General features: G+C 33.5%; 1 protein-coding gene across 2 annotated transcripts in view; it reads right to left on the bottom strand.

Moving 5' to 3' along the window:
- The window catches only part of URI1 (URI1 prefoldin like chaperone), a 69,752-nt gene that overhangs the window by 30,899 nt on the left and 20,644 nt on the right, over positions 1-18,209 (bottom strand). For both annotated transcript variants that reach the window (XM_082676077.1, XM_082676078.1), the window contains exon 2: positions 11,975-12,009. In XM_082676077.1, coding sequence (XP_082532203.1) covers positions 11,975-12,009 — 35 coding nt within the window. The remainder of the gene's footprint in view (positions 1-11,974; positions 12,010-18,209) is intronic.

Below are 18,209 nucleotides of genomic sequence, written 5' to 3' on the forward strand. Positions count from 1 at the left end.
ACAAGCTAATCAAACACCTAATTTTAGCAATTTAAAGATTAAACTATTTTTTAATTTTAAAATCGTGTTTTTACAAAATTTAGCAACAGCATTATTCCACCATACATTTATCAAAGAATTAAGACTCTCAGGGACATTAGCTTTTAGATGTAGGACACACACATCTTGAAAATTAGTGTTTCCTAAGGTAGAGGATCATCTGAATTAAACAAGATTTGGAAATTAAGGGAGACAGTGAGTTTGGAGGGACACGGGCTCAAGATGAAGGAAGAAGAGTTGATAAAAGCTTTTGAGTGAATAAACACTGTTTTTGGAATAGAAATCACGAACACAAAATATGATCAGATGCTTCAGTTCTCCTCGGAAAACTTTAGGTTGAAAAATGTGGTAGAGTCATCAACCCTTCAGTTACTCATACTAATGTTATTAAGGTGAGAGACAATCAATCAGGGGCTAAAAGTAATTAGGTAGAGGTAATATAAAAAGCATTTCGATTGGGCCTTGGTGTCTGTTCCATGTTTTATCTAAACAGAACTACCTAAATAAAGTAATTTCAAACCACTAAAGGATGTAATTCTGTAAGAGCAGAAATGGTCATATGTTTCCACACTGTGAACCCTACTCAGTTCTCACACCTGCTGGAACTGAATAGCCCTACAATGAGATACCTCTTTTCAAACCTTCTCTGGATATGAGGTTTCCTAAGGGTTGCCTGCTAGGCTGCAGGCTGCAAGCAAAACCAGAGCACTGAAATTTTCTTAAAGCAGACGGGTGGTGGTCTCAATTTTTAAAAGTAACAAAAACAAAAAACTCATCATTTCAGCAAGTAATTTAAAAGAACATGTAGATATTGTCGAATTAAAATTAGAATAAATTGCAGCATAGATAATCACTCTCCAGATAATAAAAATGGCTGCTTTATAAAAACCATGGAATTGGTTTCAGTTTTCTCCTTCGCTCCCCTAAAGCAACAGTAACATAATAAAAATCATCCCATTTAGTCTTAAAAATATCAAGGAATTTCACATATACATTGTCATTCATCCTAAAATATTCCTGCAGTAAATGTCACTTATCAACATTTTCCTCTTACAAAAGAGAAAACAGAAGGAAAATGGAAAAAACCACACATTTAAGAGAAATTAGATCTACTCTATCAAGAAGAGGTAAGCAATAAGCAATGACCTTAACATGGTCTTCTGACCTCTATTCTTTCAAGCAAGGCTTTTCATTTTCTAATGTTCTAGTGCTTTTTAAAGAATTTCTTCTCGAATCCTTTTTTATAAATAAACATAAAATGTGTTTAAGGCAAAAATGATCCTTCTGGATACATTTTTATATGAATAAAATGTTAGGAAACTTCATGAACAGGGCTATATACCAGAAAGAACATGGCTTTGAAGTCAGACCAGAGGGTCAATCCCAGGTTCATCACTTAACATAAACAAATTAACCCTAGTCTTAGTATCTTCAATGGTAAAATTGGAATAATGCCTAACTATCGCACAGATTCAAAGAGGACTAAATATAAACGGTCTAACACCCTGCCCAGCACTGAACACCTACATTGAGCATCCAATGACCCTTTTTCCATGAAGTATCAAAAAAACACCAATTCTAAAATTTTAAAGAAAGACTATATTACCCACTAAAATAATTCTACTTTGTCAAATTCATTCAATTTGACACAAATAGCACAACTTACTGCTAAAAGTATAGCTAAATGTAACAATTCAGGAAGCTTTTGGAAACAGGATTGGCGCAAGTAATAAATGGGATACTGTCCATAAAGATCTGATGTGACACAATACCTGCACACAGTGAACTCAATATTAAATCTACAAACACTAGCAGTTTTAGATAAGTAATTTTACAAATGCTTAGATGTCTAAAGGTTCCTACAATTGTTAAACAGCTAGTATTCAAGTTAGCATTCAATATATACTATTCCGGAAAATACACCTGAAAGGAGGGGGACTTCTAACAAAACATCTCTTTTATATATTAAAAGAACAGTAGGTTCAATCAAGGTGCTACAAGAGATCAATATCAGTATTTTTCCAAAGCACGTATATTCAGTTTTAAACTTATCAATAATTCTCTCTAGAACAAAAATGTGGACATATTGGAGAACAGTTTAAGACTGGAGTTGCTATTTCTAAATTTTGAATTGTTTTCTAAAAATACAAAAAGAAAGGAGAAGATAATTTAAAAAGCAGCTCATGCAGAAATCTTTTTTGAAGGGAGGCAAGTAGGAGTCAAGCAGTGTCTTTGGGAGAAATTCCCACTAGTGGAAATATCCAGCATCAAGTGCCTGGTCAAACAGTTATCTCCAAATAGTCCCTCTCATACTCAGGGCTTAAATAATCCCATTAAAGATCACAAAGCCTATAAAACAGAAAACACAAAAATGATTCTAAGAACTAATGTGCTATGGAAGGTTGTACCTATCTTTATTTGTACCAAAATTGAATAGATGTTTTTCTATTTTACCACTGAGAAATATATAACTAAATTTTTAGAGACTGTAAAATATGTAGTCAAAGAAGGGACTGCTTAAAATAATTTTTTTTCAAATAGAAAATAAAACCCAGATATAGTTACGATAAACCTCTCAAGCCTACTTATTCTATATAGACCTCTTTGTTTGGCTTCACCATATCTGATCCTTACAGATTAGGTTCAGCCTTCAATTCTTAATTTAAAAGAATTATCCAATAAATAAGATTTAATTTGCATCAGACATCCTCATGCAATGTTCCTTATAGAAAATAAGAACTAAAGCACTGCTATACAGCATATAAGAAACTTTTATAATCTTTTGAGTCTTGCTAATCATGTGCTATAATATAATGAAAGCCTCCTGAGAAGTATCTATTGTTATTAAAAAGAAGCAGCAAAAAAAAGGACATAACTACAAACTAGCCTTAACTTTAAGGATGAAGATCAGGACAGATCTCATGAGAAATACCTTATTTTCACAAGGTTATAAAAAGTATGAGAGGGCTTCCCTGGTGGCACAGTGGTTGAGAGTCTGCCTGCCGATGCAGGGGACACGGGTTCGTGCCCCGGTCCGGGAAGATCCCACGTGCCGCAGAGGGGCTGCGCCCGTGAGCCATGGCCGCTGAGCCTGCGCGACCGGAGCCTGTGCTCCGCAACGGGAGAGGCCACAACAGTCAGAGGCCCACGTACAGCAAAAAAAAAGTATGAGAGACAGTAAGTTAAATGATGTGTATGCTCAAGTACTTATAGGTGAAGTATGCAGATGTCCACAATTTACTGTCAAATGCATCATAAAAAAACGGATTAAGCGTTGAGGTATGGATAGATATGTGATCAAGGTTCATCTATTTAATTCTTTCAATTTTTCTGTATGTTTGAAGATTTTCATAATAGAATATTAAAAAAGGAGATGGGAGAAATATGAGAGGAACTCCTTATTTTTAGTCCTCTTCTTAAATGCAAAGGATAAAAGAAAATCTTTGTAAAGCAAAAGAAAAAGTTCTACATCCCTTCTTTGAGACAAGTGATTAAAGACTCCAATTTCCAGCTTTCAATAATAAAAAAGGAAAATAAAACAAATCACTGAAATAAAATTTTGTTAATTTTCACTTTAATGTATGAAGTTGGAATAGGCAGAAAATAGACATTAAGCCCATTTTAAAAAAATCTTCTCTATCATTCTCTTTACCTAATATCCTAAACAAAAAAGCAGAAAACACAAAGAGATGCTTAAAGGGAAAAAAGGGAAAGGGCTTTACATTAGTATTAATATTCGGGCTGATCTGGGGCAGAGTTAATGCTTTTAAGTTTTTAATTTAAGAAATTATAAAACCCAAAGATTTTGGAATATATATGAATAAATATACAATCTTCTTTAAAAATGATTTTCAGTCCATCATACCCACTCTAGAATGTCCCATTAAGCATCCAAGAAACCTTTGTTTCACTTCAATTCACCATTTATTGAGTGCCTGCTCTGCAACCAAGCCTTATGCCATATGCTGCAGGGATCATCACTCAAATATAGCATGTCTTTTTTTTTTTTGCAATGCTTTTCTGTTAAAGATCCACTGGCTTGATGGATGCCTCAGTTTTTACCTCAAAAATTAAGAAAATAGAGGAATACTGAATTCAGGCATTGTAAAGAGAAATCTTCTCGTTTCTAAAGAAAGGAATTACTGATTTTTTTAAAGTATCCTCTTAAACAGCATAAATTATCAAGGTTATATTAAGCAATAAAAACATTCTTGAAAGACGGATCTACATTGTTGTGCCTTCTGCAATCTGATGGGAAGGGGAACACTTTTAACAATTTAAATGTATCTGTATTAAATCAACAGCATTTAAAAAAATGGTCATGGCAAAATAAAATACTATCAAGATAAATGATAGTATTCAAAATTCAGGCAATATGGTCTCATATTCCTTTTTCTCAACTCATACCTAGGAAACATATCAGAAGATGCTGATGAAATAATCCATGTTCTTTATATTTTATAAGTCTATCAGAAAACCTTACACAGCAAAGGTGGGAGAGAGGAATTTGTGCCCTCCACCAACAACCATGCACATTTAACTTCACACTTGTCAGTTATCATTGGTACCTGTTTCTTCATCAGTATTCTTTTGCTCTGAGTATAGAATGAGATGTGAATTCAACGTAAGAAAGTTTAAAAGTTATATAAAAACACATTACTCTAAGTGTGAAAGAAATGCCCTCAAAGTGCCCAAGTCTTAGCTTTAGGTGATAGGTTTATAGGCAATTTTTATTTTATTTTCCAAATTTTCTACAACTGATACATATTTCTGTAACACATCAGGAGACTTTTAAGAAAAGATGACTTTAGATGTGATAATTTATAACTGACTTAAGCTCTGAATGTTTGTGCCAGTTTCTACTTAAATCTAAGCATAATTTATAAGTTTTATCATTTCAATTTCTTGTTTTCTATACTTTAGAAAAAATGGAAACTTTTGTTTGTTGTTCATAACCCTTTATGGTCACTGATACCTATAAAAAACTGATAAAAACTCTAGATCTTTTCCTGAGAAAAAGGCCTTATATTTTGCATAAATTTCAATAGATCCCTTGAGGTTACTGTTTCTTTCAAGAGGTCTTACATGAGGAAAAAAATAGCAATCCTGGCTTTGAATGCACCAAATACATAAAATCCTCAAAATTATCTATAACTTGCTTGATTTAAATAAAAAGAAAAATGGGAAAACTATCACCAATTTGGTCATGAGTTCAAAATAAATTAGTAAAAAAGTTAAATTGTAAACATGCCTAATTTTTTTACAGCTTACATTTTCCTTAGTCATACACTGACAGTCACAACTTCTTTTGTCTTTAGTACATCAGAATTTAGACTTTTGTATCTCAAAACAAGAGCATGAACTCTAGACTATCACTGAATGATACACCTCTCAGTCAAGCATTGTTGCTGCAATATTTACCCTTCATCCTCAGTGCTCTGTGCTTGAAAGTTTTATTGCATGCTGCTCTCATTTTATAAAATAAATAAAAATGAACGAAAACCGAAAAAAATCAGAGTGCAAAGAAATGTAGTTTTCAAAACTAATACGGTTAAGACAAAGATGAAAAATCATGAGGTGTCCAAATTGCATTGAGGTGTAGCCTCAATCAGATATATCAAAATACTCACTGGACTTAAGCTGACTGTGACAAACTGTGAACCAAAATATACAGACACTGGAAATACATTCAAAGACTATGGTCTAAATGATGAGATGTCATTAGGGATTTTTTTCTTTTTTTATAGTAGCTTAAACTCTTTGGGGGAAAAAAATTCCCCTATAACATATCATTTTGCCTTTTATTTTCAGAAATGCGTTAAGTATTAAACTAGTGTGGTTTTTCCAAAAACATGATACAAAGGTGAGGGGACTCCTAGAAGTTAACAAATTCTAATTACAGTTTAAAAATAATTAACTCTTTTAAAAAAGAAAAGAAAAACACCCTAAGCATTTACAATTTGACCACAGTGACACAAACAAGAATTAAGAAGCTGAAGGGAATAAAACAAAATGTCTTAAAAAGCAAGAGGGAGAGAATTAGCTTCTCTTCAGAATTATGAGTAAGTTTATCTTTATTCTTTTATTTCTACCTTTCAGTAAATATGTATTCATTTTATATTCAGAATAAAAAATTTTAAACTTAATACAGATTTTGTTTCTTAAAAAATCATTCTTAAAACATTCAACTTGAATCTTTTTTTCATCTTAATTTGCTTTGAAACATCATACACAAAAATTTCAAAACTTACTTAACATCCCAACCCATGTACTAAAACATGACACCGGAAAAAAAAAAACTGAAGAATGACAGAGAAGGGGGTTTTTATATATGATTCCTGCCTCTTGCCCTTGCCCCTAAAGACATTTTCATAAATAACAACAGAAATCCCAACAAAAGTATGTAACATCTTCAGAAAATTGGAAGATTTTATGACACATAAAAATAAAAAAGCCCAGAGGGCCTGTACAAAACAGTGACTGAAAACTTTGTGGTCAGTATAATGAAGACTCTGAAAAATATGGTTGCCAAACTTACCTAATATTGAGGAGTGAACTCATCATCATGAATAAATGTTTTTAAAGTATTAAAGGTATGCAGATCAATATTTCATATAGTATGCATAAAAAATAAATTTTATATAAGCATATGAAGGCAAGTCAAGAAAACACTGTTTCAGGTAATTCATGAGAAACACACTACAAAACCACAGCATTGTTCAGTGCTTTTGTGGGGCAAGGTATCCCTCAAAAACATCAGATGTAGATATAGATAGTCACCCATTTGTACTGACTAACTAGAAAGAGGAACTGAAAGAAGGAAAAGGGGGGGGTGGGGGGAGGGAGAGAAAGAAAGAGTGAGAGAGAGAGAGAAAGGGAGAAAGAGAAAGAAAGAAAGAAAAAAGAAAGAAAGAGAAAGAAGGAAAGAAAGAATAAAGAAGGAGAGAGAGAAAGAAAGAAAGAAAGAAAGAAAGAAAGAAAGAAAGAAAGAAAGAAAGAAAGAAAGAAAGAAAGAAAGAAAGAAAAATCATCAAATCTTCACCTGTGATTTTTAAGTATTTAGGCATGATCTCTTGGTTATTTCTCACTATATACTTTGACTATAACCTATGCTAGAAACTAATTACTTTTCTTAAAATACTATTTTTTTCCAGTTTCCTTTGAAAAATAAAAAATGTCAAGTTTGCTTTACAATCCCCCCTCTCAAAATTCACATGCTTCAGAAATTTTACATCCAAATTTAAAGCTATTCTTTCTAAAATTAAACATCTGAGCAATATAAAATAGCTTTTTCTATATTTTCATTTAAGTTTGCTTCAGGTAATTTCATAGATATCTTTACTACTTAAAATTCTCAAGATAATTTGCAGGAAACAAGACTTTTTTTTTTACACAATTCATATGCATATAATTTATGATTACAAACAGTGCCTAACATACAGATGATTTGTATGTGCCAGGCATCAGATACCATATTCCATTTAATTCTCACAAATCAACACAAGTAATGAGACTTCTTTTTTCTGTGGGGCATGTTCAACAGAAGTCATCTATAGTGCATTAAAAATGACCATAAATTTTTTGTCACTCCTCCCACCAACATGTGGAGTCTATTTCCCCACCTTTTGAATTTGGTCTAGTTTTATGAGTTCCTCTCACCAACAGAATGTGGCCTTGCAGCTTCCATTCTTGCTGCCCTTATAGCATCATGTAAAGTAAGCAAGATAAAAGAGCACATGGAGAGTGAGGCCCAGCTAACAGCCAAGCACTAGCCACCAGACTGTGGGCGAGGCCATTTTGGGCAACCCAGCTACCAAAAGGCTGCAACCACACGAGTGAGCCCAAACAAGATCAGAAGAAAACAACAGAGGTAAGTTCAGTCCAATATGCACAACCAAAGAACCATATATAGGTAAATGGTTGCTGTTTTAAGCCAGTACATTTTGGAGTAATTTTATTAAAGAACAATAAATAATGGATACAACAGCTTAGCAAGGATGTATTTTGAGTTGTATAAGTCATACTCTCAGTCACGTGGCGATTATTTATTTAAAAAAAATAAGTACCAAAAAATATTTGGTAACTCTAAAAATCAGACATTTGACACACAATGAAGTTCACGGGAACATAAAGAATAGGAGTTAATTAATGACTGAAAACAATCTCCAAAGTAGAGTATTAAATGTACAGTGTACAGTGTGATTTCATTTTTATCAAAGAGTGGGAGCATAATATATATAAATATGTGGATGAATACACATACATATAAGTACATACACACACACACACACACATACATACACACACCCCTTGTGCAAATAATTTCTGAAAAGATTCGCAGGGAACTGGTAAAGAGCAGTCGTTTACCAAGAAGAGAAGTGAGAACTGGAAGACAAGGGTAAGAGGGAAACTACATACCATTTATACCCTTTTGTACTTCTTAAAGTTTGAACTATATAAATATACTGCCCAATTTCAAATTTAAAATTTAAACAGCTAATATGCAATCTTCTATGTCTTTAGGATATATACTGAAATATTTCCAGATGAAATGAAATGCTTCAGAGTAATGTCAAAATGGAGGTGGGGGTAGAGGGTAGGATAGGCTATTTTAAAAGGAAACAAACAGTTCAGATGCAATCATGAGTTGATAATCATTGAATCTGAGTGATGGGTACATGTGGGTTCAGTACAGAACTCTGTCACCCTTTGTTTGAAATTCTTCATAATAAAAGTTATTTAAAAACATTAATATAAAGCTTTAACAATACCACTCAGGAAGCCATCTCTACATCATGATATAAGAAGATAACGGCGTGAATACAAAATATTCAGGAATATTTACAAAGCTTTGGAGGGTTTTTTGGTTTTTCCTTCTTTCTTCACCTGACAATTCGTTAAACTTTTCAAAAAAGATTTCAGAGTTACTATTGATATTTATTGAGTGCCAGTGTGGATGTTCTATAGACATTGTCTAACACTTTACCTTCAAGTTAAGTAGTTATCATCATCACTTTACAAAAAGAAAACTAAAAATCTCAGTCATTCACCCAAGGTGACAAAGTTAGTAAATGATAGGATTCAAATGTAGGTCTGTGGCTCCAAATCCCATGTTCTTTAGGGAAGAATTTAAAAGATTAAAAATTACAAATAGTCTACAAACAGAATAATCAGCCCCTAGTGGATCAAACACTAGGAAGTATATCCACATTTTAATGAGAAAATAGTGTGTGGATTTTATAATGCCTTATTTCCTAAGTAAAAAGGATATAAGTAAAAAAAGTTGTACCTAAAAATGTTCTTAAATCTTCATTAAACTGAAAACCACTATTAGCTCTAAAAGTGATGTACAAATTCTCAACTATTAGGCTCAAACATTTCCTTTTTATCTGTTATTAATTAAACAAATACTATAAATGTCTTTAGATCACCAAAGTTCTGGAATTTAAATTAATTTTCTGGAAGAGATTTCTGGGGTCAGACTCCATTGCCCCAGACCATTTTTACTCCTACATTTCTACAAATATTTTTACTTTGTGGCCTACATTCTTAAGAAAAATTTTAAGGTAAAATATTCATACTCATCCCTTAAAGCATCCTTTAAAATTGCACAAATGAGCATAAACATCACTAGCGTAAGACTACATTTTTTAAAAAAACATGTTATTTTGCTCCTCATTATATTGGTACTCATACTCATAAAGAAGGGTAACTTAGGTACATGAATTGTATCTTAGACTATGCTAATGCCAAAGGTTAGAGTGAAAAGCAACATGCTTTTAAAAGCAATGCATGAGACACCCTTAAAAATAGCTCCAGTCTCTGTTCTTGCTTCCTATCTCTAACCAAATAGCACAAAATTATTGTGATTTCCCTGTTTAGTGCCCAACTATGAATTTCTCCGTGGCAGGGTCTTTCAGTTCCAAACAGCAGCATAATACTGGCATATGGCAGAAACTCAATCGTTGTTTGTGGAATTAAGATAATAAAAACATCACAAGAATTCCACAATGCTCCCTAATAGCAATTTCCTGGCTTTCAGAGGAATTGGAGACACTTGGTTTCAGTTTTTTAATATAATAAATTCGTGAATTCACTGGCCATTTGGATTCTGGCAATATCAGACCCTCATTAAAAACAAACATAGAAGTCTGCTTCCTGAGCCATATTAAAAATAATTCAGAGGAAAAAGCAAATTCTAAGTGGAAAAAATTATTTTAATTGTTTAATGTATAGATAAGGTACTATATTACTTTAAGATATGTGAAGGTAAATATGCTAAGCTGCTTTAGTTTGGAGAGCTATGGAAAACTGGAAATTGAGACTGAGTCATGTGAACCTGCCCTGAAGTAAATGTTGCATTTCTGTCTGTCAAGCTCATCAGATTTGGGTACTGCTATAGCACTTATAAAAACGTTATACAAAAATTAAGCAAATATTTGGTCTTTACTTACTCAAACATTTATTAAGTACCTATAATGTGCCAAACACAATAGGAGGTGCTGTGGATAAAAGGATGAAAACATGTCCCTTAGCCTTAAAGAATTCTCAGTCTGGTAGGGAAATTATCTTAAACCAGAAGCAAGTTGTTAGTCACACATTTGTGTAAATTAGTATCTATTCTGAGTGAATCAACCTTTTACTAATTTCGTGAATTCCTTACCAAAACCAATAAAGTCCACATTAATAAAACTTCCCTTGGGAATTTGGCCAAATTAGCAGGGGGAAAATGGTTAATTCCTTGACCAAGGACTCACATTTCAAGTTTTAACCTGGACTGAATGTAAAATGAAAAGCAAATGGTCCATTATGGATATACTGACAGACTTAAACCACCAGTGGATGCAACTACAACTCTGCATTTATTGAAAATTAATGAAGTCCCTGAATTTTTATTTATAAAGTGGGTATTATTTAGTTTTAGATTATTTCTGCAAGCCAAAAGTCAGAATTTAATAAAATGATGTGTACAGATTGCACCGATTTTCACTCTTATCCACTGCCTGCAGCCTATGTGCATTTAAACCAAAAAACATTTGATATACACTAACTATAAATTATTTCCTTGGAGATCTCTCAGGCATGAAGAAAAAGCCTCTTAAAATAAATTTAAAATATTATATGCTTGATGGTGTATAACCAAAGGTTTAATCTCACCGCTAAAGGGGCGGTTACCATGATTTTGCAATAACCCTGCAGACAATAATCAAGACAGCTCTTGTTGTTCTCTCACTAAAATCTTCGTAAACACAGCATGGATATATTGTAATTTGGTATCTGTAAGATCAACAGCTATACCTCATGACAACTCATAAGATTTTATTCACCATTAAATTGAGCATTTTCCTCACAAGACACAGGAAAGTGTGTTATTTACCAAGCATTGTCCTATTAACTATAGATTAGCACATTAAAATAGATATGCTTGCTTTCTCTCTGCACTCTAGAAAAGTGTGGTCTCTAAATCAAGTTCTGAGATGCAGGCACTTAATTAGATTTTTCAAACTTTGGGAAAATGTATCTGTGCATATTTCCATCATTATTTTAAAACAACTGATTCAAATTATTATTCTACTACATATATAAAAAATAGTCCCCAAATAGAGCTATAGTCAGATTCAAAAATTCCTCTGTCTCCACTTCATAATGATAGTAACACTATTCTAACTTTAAAAAAAAAAAAAAAGACAAGAAAAGAAAGGAAAAAAGAAAGCAATTAGAATAAACACAAATGGTGACACAACTTCAGGAAATCAGGGAACATGTAATTCAGTAAACGATGAAAGACACTATAAATTAGTATCAAAAGGATTCAAAATGGAGATTACTAGAAGAATTCAATTATGGGACCCAAAAAATGTGTATGCTTTATTTAAATACAAATAGATGACCTCATTAGTATTTCAGAAATGTAATAAAACCATCTTTCACTCACCAATGCTGGATTTTCTCTTGGCAGTTAGTGACCACCTGTCATGAAAACAGATAACTACTCATGAAAAAACAGGGCTATGCACAAAGCTACAAAATCATTCTATCAGAAAACTACAACAGTGGCTTTACAGATTTAAAAGCACCTCAATATACATTTTTATTTGTCAAATGCACAGAGATGTGAATGTTAGTTTTTAAGCAGCACACTTTATCATACCCCTCTAACGCAGGCTGATAACTGCAGAACAAATTACAGCTTTCCGATTCATACTTTGGTACAAAACCCGCTTCATAACTATTAGGTGACATATGATATAAGATAACTAGTATTTTGTACAATCTGCAGGCCTGTTTTCAATGTTACATATTTTGTAGAATACACAAATGTTATAAATAACAAGAAACCAATGTAACATCCACATTTCATCAGTTAAAAAAAAGACAGTAGTGAAAGTACTTTATTTTGTCAGTATATCTCCAAATGTTTTCACCTGTAATTTTTATTCTGATGCACTGAAAATGAGTACAGTGATATTTTTCTGCTACATTTCAAGAAGAAATACTTGGGATAAAGAGATGCTCTGAACAGCCAATTTGGCCCCCCAGTGAATTATGATAAAATTTTAAGCACTTCACAGCCAGCTTAAGCTATGCTTGTAATACTAAAACAATGAAATTAAACATAAAAGCTATTTATTTGTTTTCCTTGGAGATATTTCAACAGATTCTTAAAATGCTCAGAAAACAAATTAAGAACACTAACCAGTAAGGAAAAAAGAACACGTGAATGGCAATTTAAAAAGAAAAAAACAGCACTGTTTTCAAAGATTACTAATGTTTTTAAACTGCCCATTAATAAAAATTTTTAAACAGTCATCTCAAATACTGTAGCACCATTTTAGAGACAGAGAAACTAAGGGATAAAAATCAATATGCTTAATATAATGTCACATGAAAGACACAGCAGTATTACATGGTTTGAAACACTGCTCTTGTTCACTGTTCTAAATACCAATATTGTATCTTATATAAGCTCCATGTTTCACCCAAAAATCACAAGTCTTTTTTTTTTGGCCTGTCACTAAATTCCTCTATTTTATAACATTTAATTCCTGACGTAAATGTCATCCTTTAGGACATTTTAAATAAATACTAAGGCAGCAATTCTGTACCAAAATGCATGCTGTAATCAGATACCCAACCATACTACACATTAACTCAGCATAAAAAGTCGGTTTTAGAATAAAGATCTCTCAGTAAGTATCAATCACACAGCAACACTTAATAACAGTGATAATGTACAATAGAGTACTGACTTTACATCTGGAAGAGCCAGGCTAAAACTACATCAATCCATTTCACTGTTTCTGATTCGGCAGTAATTATAAAATAGACAAACAGAATTAAATGTAAATTGAAAAGAAAAAAAAATCTTCATGAAATCCTTTTTATAAAGTTTCTATTTAACAACCCTATTAAAAGATGAGACCCAAAAACAGTCAGGATGCTTTCCAATCCCAATGCATGTGTTTCCAAGCATGAAGTGAGCCAAAAGCACAAAAAGAAAAGCCCTGCAAACCATAAGAGCAGAATGTTCATTAACCTCTACATGATAATCCTTTCGTAGCTGCATATTAACTAGTTACATATTCATAATCATTTACATTATTTAGAGAACCTTCGATGAAATTTTCTATGCAATATCCATTAGTGACAATGTTAAAGGTTATAGAAGATAAGTCTACTTAATGTTTCCAGGAAGCCTTTTTAATTAGTAAATATGTAAATTTGGCACATATGCTTTTTATGTTTAAAAAACAAGTTCCTGGTAGAATGGCATGTATTCTTGCCATCACCCTTCACTATTTAACTCTCCACTTTGCTGTAGCTATCTTTCCCCCATCCCTTTTCTTTCCTAAAATAAGTGTCCCCAAGATATTCACGGATAAAAAACCAAAAATCCATTTCATAATTTACAAGAGAAATTTTCACCACCAAAGTACTGCCTTCATTAAAGTCTTTATTAGTTTCATCCAGGGTTTGGAACAAGAGTCTTCAGTTAGACATTATCCAAATGTAGGCTAGATATTTTGAGAACCCAAGAAATAAAGGAAAACATGAAAGAGGCAGGTATGAATACATACAATAGCCTTCTGATGGTACGTCTACAGTTAAATCTTTGTTTACATGATTTATAGTCCACCTAATTCCAACAAACATTTGAACCCAAGCAGCTGTATTTGTATTTGAGATATCTTTCTAGTTTTCTTTTTTATAGCAAATTATTCAAAAAGAAAAAAATTAGTAAATTTTTACCGCTTAGCTGCCAAGGAAATTTGTGGAAAGGATAAAATCTTATGATTCAAAGTTGAACTTATCTGGGTTTTAAAATCTTTTTTTTCTGTTAAGTTAAATAACTCCAAATAACCTTATTTCTTCTGAAATGGACTCAGATTAATTATTATTAAATAAAGTGACTAAGATAGTGAGCCTGGTTCTAAAAGCAAAACAATAAAAAACATTTCATTACTTTGTTGTCCTTCACACAAGCTTTTTTAAAATAAGATGGCAATCGAGGAACAATACTAGTTTATTTTTTTAAGTTAATCTGCCAAAACATGCAACTATTACTCCTAAAGCAAAAAAACTTATTGAATCATTTTTATAAAAATAAATGGTTAGGAGCTTCCCTGGTGGCGCAGTGGTTGAGAGTCCGCCTGCCGATGCAGGGGATGCGGGTTCATGCCCCAGTCCGGGAAGATCCCACATGCCAAGGAGCAGCTGGGCCCCTGAGCCATGGCCGCTGAGCCTGAGCGTCCGGAGCCTGTGCTCCGCAACGGGAGAGGCCACAACAGTGAGAGGCCCGCGTACCACAAAAAAAACAAAAACAAACAAACAAACAAAAATAAATGGTTAGTAGGCTTCAAGTATTAAAATAACTGACCTAGTAAATTCTTTAGTATAATCACACTTATAGCCAAAAATTTATAAAATATGTACTTCTGCAGTAGCACAACACTAAGTCTGCACTAAAGAAAAACGACTATGAACTGATTTACCACTTAAAAGACACATTCATTCTACCATTAGGGGTCTTTACCTATGGCCTAAGAGTCAAAATCCTACGGTACACTTTCTTTATAATTCAAAATTGCCCTTTCCCTAAGAAGTAATAATAACAGTGGTAAATGCCAAGACTTCATATGATGAAACAGTTCAATTAGGTGGGTCTTAACCTCTTCTTAAAGAGAAGAAACCTATTTCAGAGATGGAGTAACTTCCTCAATATTATATAACTGCCCAAGAACTGATAAGAGATAAAATCAGTTTTAAAACCAGGTCTAGGGCTTCCCTGGTGGCGCAGTGGTTGGGAGTCCGCCTGCTGACGCAGGGGACACGGGTTCGTGCCCCGGTCCGGGAGGATCCCACGCGGAGCGGCTGGGCCCGTCCGTCTGGAGCCTGTGCTCCGCAACGGGAGAGGCCATGACAGTGAGAGGCCCGCGTACCGCAAAAAAAAAAAAGAAAGAAAAGAAAAAAAGCAGGTCTATCTAATCTCAAAGCCCATACTCACTGTATTAGACTGCTTTCAACCATCATGAATCTTACTGGGTAAAAGGAAAAGCAGCTGTTTATATCTGCAGTCTTTCTTAAAACACTGACTGATGCTGCTACTTCTCCACTTCCTCCACAAATCCACTCTCACACACTAATGAGACCTTGCCAATAATGTCAGGAAAAGCAAATAAGCTTAAACTGACCAATACACTAACAAAAATCTTTATTCCTTCCAATGCCTCATACAACTCCTGGCCCTCTCAGGTCAAGCAAAGTATAAACAACAAGTTTTCCCAAACCCCATTTGCGCGCGCGCGCGTGTGTGTGTGTGTGTGTGTGTGTGTGTGTGTGTGTGTGTGTGTGTTGCGGGGGAGGGTAGTGGGATAGCCTTATAATTACTATCACATCTTATCATATTTTTAAGGCACTTTTAACTAATCGAGTTAGATGCCCAGGATAACAATGATGCCTACCCAACAACCTATTTTTCTTTAGTTCAGTGTCCAGCTAACATATATGTGCATTCAGTTACAAAATACTTGGTAAGTTTTAAAACCAATGAACTATATAGAATACAGGAATAATTTTCCTTTGCTGTTTTTCCTCAGAAGCCACTTTTAAAAAATTATTATAAAGAAAGGAATGAATGACTTAACATGTATTAAGACCTCCATTACTTATTTCCATCTGTGCTATTTGTTCCAGTAACAGACCACAAGGGGGCATCAACCTAGGAGTTTTCCAGGGTAAGAACAGTGCCACATTAAAACTAGACTAGAATAGAAAGCCTAAAAGGGTAAGTTTGCATGTACTTCTCTCAAAAATGCTTCACTTCACTTCTAAAACTTTTCTCACTGTATTTCAATTTCAAATTATCCCTGTACAGGTTAATGTATGAATTAACAATCTGAGGATTGTACTAATCCGAGCTGTCTACATTTACCTGGTTTGCTTCTCTTGCTAGATTATGTCTTCAAAACAGATCATATAATTTTAAGGCTGCTGAGTCAAAAAGGAAAAAATTATCAGTGGTGGCTAAAACCAATAGATACTGGACATGCACTATTATCTTAAATGGTTGAAAATAATTTCTTAAAGGACATATTGTCAATCAAATAGATGTATAAATGTCATTACCAAAATATATAAGAAGTACACTTCAACAAAATTAGTAAAACATTACAGGTCTTTTAAATAAGCCTCTCTGCAAAGAAAGGAGGAAATGACTACAGGTTCCTAAAAAATAAATAGCAATAAGCAGTAATAAACTACAATAAACTGAGTATTTCTGTATAAAAACAAATTTACTTTTTAAATATGCTGAAAAGTGAAAATAACAAAGGTGGGCCTTCTACTACCAAAAGTTAACTCCAATTATAAGCCACTGTTAAAACACTTAAATGTTTTTTTTCCAAAATGTAGATCGGATGGAATCAAAATTATCATCTTAATCCTTACTTTTACATTTAGCCCTGTTTTCTCCTACCCAGGCTTCTAATGCATTTCTCATAGTCAAACACAGTCTTTCTTTTTACACAAATATTGGAACCACGTCTAACATCCTTTGGTATTGTACTTCTCATTCCCTTGTTAGTTTTACCTACAAGTTAGGGCTCTTTTCAATTATTTATTATTCATAATACCAAGTATTCTAATAAATATACAGTTTTCTTACACTGGAAATTTTTTTTAAATTTTATTGAAGTATAGTTAATTTACACTGTTGTGTTAATTTCTGCTGTACAGCAAAGTGATTCAGTTATACATATACAGACATTCTTTTTCATATTCTTTTCCATTATCACATTGGAAGTAGTTAAGACTGACAACATATATTACATCCAGCGATATTTCTAGGAATGAAGCCACTGACATGTTTGGAGGGTTCTGTTTCTGGTATTATTTGAATTAGATATCCAGGAAACTCTAACTGTACTGGATGAAAGAGCAATGAGATATGGGCCAGATCTACTTTATTCACCAATGTACTCACCGCCATACAGTAAGTGTGCAACAAGTCCTTTTAAAGAAGTATAGGTCTACAATCACTTAGCCAAAAACCTCAGGAAAAAATGTTTCTCAATTTAGAACTTTTTGTAATTTAGTAAGGTAATACATTACACGTATCATACTTTACAGAACACTTGCAAGGAAATATATGAATGTTCAAAGTGGAATAAAATGCCTCACTCAAATCAGTTCCATTGACAAATGAATATGACAAAAAACTTAGAAATAACTTTGTTTTCAGTTTTTTAAGACTTCTGAATTGCAGACAGGAGATTGTGACCCGTATTTCTGAATGTGACATACTGCCTGAATTGTAGTTTGCCTGCCTATTGTTTCACTAGAGATATCAATCATTTCCTCTCCATTCCCACACCTTACTCCCTAAAACCCCACCCTCCTCTCATCTACAATAGGCAGAGGACCCCATTTCTCCATCTGCAACCAGTGTGAATGCAGAGGATCCACACTAATTGGGCCAATCAAGTTTACCCTGGGCCCAGACAGAGATTGAGGTGATTACAGATACTGGACCCGAAAAGGTGACCACAAAGGGATTTGCACAAGCTAAATCTAACAAAGCTGGTCTACGAAGTAACAACATAAATGTACAAGAAAACAAAACACACACGCACAAATAAAATAACTCTACCCTAGTTCCTCCTGACTTCTTA

Source organism: Grampus griseus, assembly GCF_964374135.1.
Source record: "Grampus griseus genome assembly, chromosome: 19".
Taxonomy (NCBI): Eukaryota; Metazoa; Chordata; class Mammalia; order Artiodactyla; family Delphinidae; genus Grampus; species Grampus griseus.